The sequence below is a fragment of the Cyprinodon variegatus genome, unplaced genomic scaffold, assembly GCF_000732505.1.
Source record: "Cyprinodon variegatus isolate N-32 unplaced genomic scaffold, C_variegatus-1.0 Scaffold294, whole genome shotgun sequence".
NCBI classification, from domain to species: Eukaryota; Metazoa; Chordata; class Actinopteri; order Cyprinodontiformes; family Cyprinodontidae; genus Cyprinodon; species Cyprinodon variegatus.
The window spans coordinates 417,294-421,122 of record NW_015150747.1 but is presented as its reverse complement, the minus strand read 5'-3'; the positions used below and the strand labels follow the sequence as shown (position 1 = coordinate 421,122).

The 3,829-nt window shown below is 43.0% G+C and overlaps 1 protein-coding gene across 1 annotated transcript in view; it reads left to right on the top strand.

Annotated features, from left to right (window-relative positions):
• ckap5 (cytoskeleton associated protein 5) overlaps positions 1-3,829 on the top strand; it is a 43,515-nt gene that overhangs the window by 15,130 nt on the left and 24,556 nt on the right. The window contains exons 11-16 of the mRNA XM_015383797.1: positions 875-1,039; positions 1,163-1,291; positions 1,372-1,536; positions 1,618-1,719; positions 2,670-2,780; positions 2,881-2,973. Of these exons, the coding sequence (XP_015239283.1) occupies positions 875-1,039; positions 1,163-1,291; positions 1,372-1,536; positions 1,618-1,719; positions 2,670-2,780; positions 2,881-2,973 (765 nt within the window). The remainder of the gene's footprint in view (positions 1-874; positions 1,040-1,162; positions 1,292-1,371; positions 1,537-1,617; positions 1,720-2,669; positions 2,781-2,880; positions 2,974-3,829) is intronic.

Sequence of the window (3,829 nt, the reverse complement as noted above, 5' to 3'; positions counted from 1 at the left end):
AAATAGCTCACGTTTTTATACACGCAAACCTTTGATAGATCCGGCCCTATGTCTTGCTGCAGGCTCTACTCTGTTTTCATTGTATTATGGGATGCTCCACTTTGCTCCTTATGTGTTGCCTCTAATGGGCGATAATAAAAATCAGTACAGTTTAAATCATGGGTCTCAAACTGGTTCCAGAAAGGGCTGTGTGGCTGCAGCTTTTCTTTCCAACCAAGCAATAGCACACCAGATTCCAGTCATCTCATCAAGTTAGTCCTGTCTTAACATGATTATTTGATGAGATGACTTGAATCTGGTGAGCTATTGCTTGGTTGGAAAGAAAACCTGCAGCCACACGGCCCTTCCTGGAACCAGTTCGAGACCCCTGGGTTAAATCCTAAAAGAAAATACTGTAGATGAAAAATGTTTAATTGCAGATAAATAAGACCTAGAAATGCTGAGAGGCGCTGAAGAAGCAGCAGCTCTGGTTAAGTTCTGGGTTCTGTTTGAAGAATCCTGCAGGAGCTGCAGGCACTGCTTCTCTCTGCATGCTGATTCCTCCTGAAACGCATCATCCAGGTGCTCTGATGCAGACAGGTCACTAAGCAGTGGCATAGATGTTTATCCTGTTAAATGCTGCTGAAGCTTTGGAAACCTGGAATCAGGAGCTTCAGAGATCCAGCAGCATGAGTTTTTTAAAAAGCTTTCCTGTTGCTGAGCTTCATGTTCAGTTCAGACATGATGAAGCTCTTTCCCTGTGGATGGGTTTCTAATCAGGTTGTGTTATATGCTTCCTGTTTATGAACTGACTGGTATCTGCCGAGCACTCAGCTGACATTGCGGATCAGTAAAGCAGAGATTATTGACTGATATTTTCACTTTTTCTTTCCAGACGACTCTGCAGAACCTTTCAGAGGACGTCCTGGCTGTGATGGACAATAAGAACCCGTCCATTAAGCAGCAGGCGTCTCTGTTTTTGGCCCGATCTTTCCGACATTGCACTCAGGCCACGCTGCCAAAGAGCATCCTCAAACCTCTCTGTGCCGCCCTCATCAAGGTCTGTCCGGTACCGCAGGGTGGTCCTCTGGAACATCAACACATTAAACCCATCAGACTCTGACCAGAACAAGATTATTATCATTAGGCTAATCTTTTCTGCTTCCTCCTTTATCCACATCAGCAAGTGAACGACTCGGCCCCTGAGGTCCGTGATGCTGCCTTTGAAGCTCTGGGAACGGCCATGAAGGTGGTTGGAGAAAAGGCTGTGAACCCTTTCCTCGCCGACTTGGACAAACTCAAACTAGATAAGGTGAGCCCTGGAGCAGAAGAATCCTCCTGAGTGTCTCATCTCTGTGATCTCGTATTTGATCCCTGTGTGTTTTCTAACAGATCAAGGAGAGCGCTGATAAAGTAGAGCTTCCTGGGAGCAAAAAAGGTGCAGCTGGAGGAGCAGCTGCTGACAAGAAACCTGCTGCTAAAGCTGCTCCTGCAGCAGAAGCTCCTTCCAAATCTTCTGCTCCACCCAAGAAGCCCCAAGCCGCTGCTGCTAGCAAGGTATACTTTAGTATGTAGGGATGGTTTTACACAAATGGTTGGTGTGAAAATCTCAGTTCTTAAACGATGTGTTTTCTGCAGCCGTCAGCTGGTCCTCCTAAAAAAGGGAAACCAGCATCTGCAGCTGGGGGAAAAACCAAGAAGACCTCAGACAGTAAAGAATTCACAGAGACTGAACTATCGGTAAGTTTCCGAACCATGTGGTGGCCCAGCTGGAGAGGCTGCACAGAAACGTGAACCATGATGCAAAATGTTCCGTTATCTTAATCTTCTTAACTGGTTTTAAAGGAGTCATAGAATGAATATAAAGATAAATATAATTTGTTCGACTACAGAATCCAGAATCTGGATTATCCAAGCAGTCTCTGATCCCAGCAGCGAAGTTCTGCTGCTCCTCCATGCAGCGCGGCTAAAAGTGCCCATTTAGGAGAACTGTAGGAGTTGATACAGAGTTTAGATTCACTAACAGAACCACAGAAAGTTAATTCTGGATCCTAGGATCCTCTAAACTGAGGAAAAATTCCAGACTGGACTCTGGATCCATTCATGGTTCTGTTCTTGCCTGGTTCCACTCTGATATTACTTCCATTTCAAATAACTGCGAGGCTCTGCTTTAAATCGTCAGCGGCTCCCTCTAGTGGACGGCGGTATCAAATGGGTTGAGCGTTATGTTAATCGGATGGAACTAGGGCTGAAACGTTGAATCAATTATTGAAATAATCAACTAATTTAGTAATCTATTATTCGTTAACTGGAGTATAGAGAATCTAAAACATGCTGTCAGCTGACTAAGATTATACCAAGATCATAAAAAAATATATAAACATTTTGCATTTACTACTCTATTCTGAACTCAAGTGGGAACGATTTTCTTTCACCTGCTTAAAATTCTTAAAATGTCTTCTTTAAGGAACCTTTTTACTATCCGTTTATTAATCGTTTTGCAAAATGATCATTACTTGCAGCCCTAGCTGTAACACATTTCTATTTTTATTGTTATAAACTATTGATTAAACAACCATAAGTCGATTGTTTTACATCTACTCTGTTGTGTTTTTTTGAAGCCTTCTCCTATTGTTGTCTGTTAGATTTGGGCTCATCATGTTTCTGACCGTCCACTGTTGTGGTTTCAGGTTGAAGTGTGTGAGGAGCTGGCAGCAGGTGTACTTCCTGCTTCCTGTCTGCAACAGATGGACTCCAGCAATTGGAAGGAGAGGCTGGCCAGTATGGAGGAGTTCCAGAAGGTAAAGTCTCCCCGTTTTACTCCTTTACCTGCAGCCACTGTTTTTTTTTTTTTGTGACGGTCGAGACAAAGCTGTGGTTTGGATTCATGTGTGTCTGCAGGCGGTGGAGACCATGGACAAGGCAGCAATGCCCTGCCAGGCCTTAGTCAGGATGTTGGCCAAGAAACCAGGCTTTAAGGAGACAAATTTCCAGGTATGTTGTTGGAAACCAACAGATCCTCGAAAACAACCTAAAGCTCAGCCTCGTTCTCGTTTCTCAGCCCAGAGGGTTTGCATACGTCTAATAGCATAGTGACTAGCAGAGTCTAGTTTAACATCTGATGATGATATCAGAAATTGGTCTGATCAGCCAAAAAGAAAAACCTAGAATATGTTTGTTTGCATCTAAAATTTCTCGAAGCTCATAGGAACAGCTTAACCCATTAGTTCATACTTTGCACTCTGTTGTTCTCGTACCCTCAGTTGACTGTTCTGAATATTTTCACTTTGGTAACCTTTACTGATATTCTACACTTTGAAATGAGTAATAAACAGAGCTATGATTAGTGCTGATATCTTACTAGGTTATCAGCATTTTAGGAATTAAAATAAAATGTGAAAATGCAACATACCAGCAATCCATCTGCTGTGGTTTAATTCATAGGAACAACTTTTTTTTTTTTTTTTAAATGATGTTTAGCTTTATAAAGCCTCCCAAACTTAAATGTGTTAATGAAGGTTCATCATCAGTTGGTCTCACTCAGACATATGATCTGTCCACTTTTATAAAATTTCGGTCAGGAAACGGTTCAGACTGCAGCTGTTGAGGTTTATTCTGTGCTCCGCTGATCTACGAAGGATTGTGATGGATGCTGCATTTAACAGGATGGGGAGGGGCTGCTGCCCAGATAGCAGGAATAGACCTTTTTCACGACAACCGGAAGCTGCGTCTGAAAGGGCTGGAGCACTTCCTGTTTTACTCTGAAAAATGTTTCTCCTCCGGTGCTTTTCGTCATCCTTACTTAGTTTGCCAACACTTTCTTTCGCGGATGCGGAGGAAATCGCTGCGG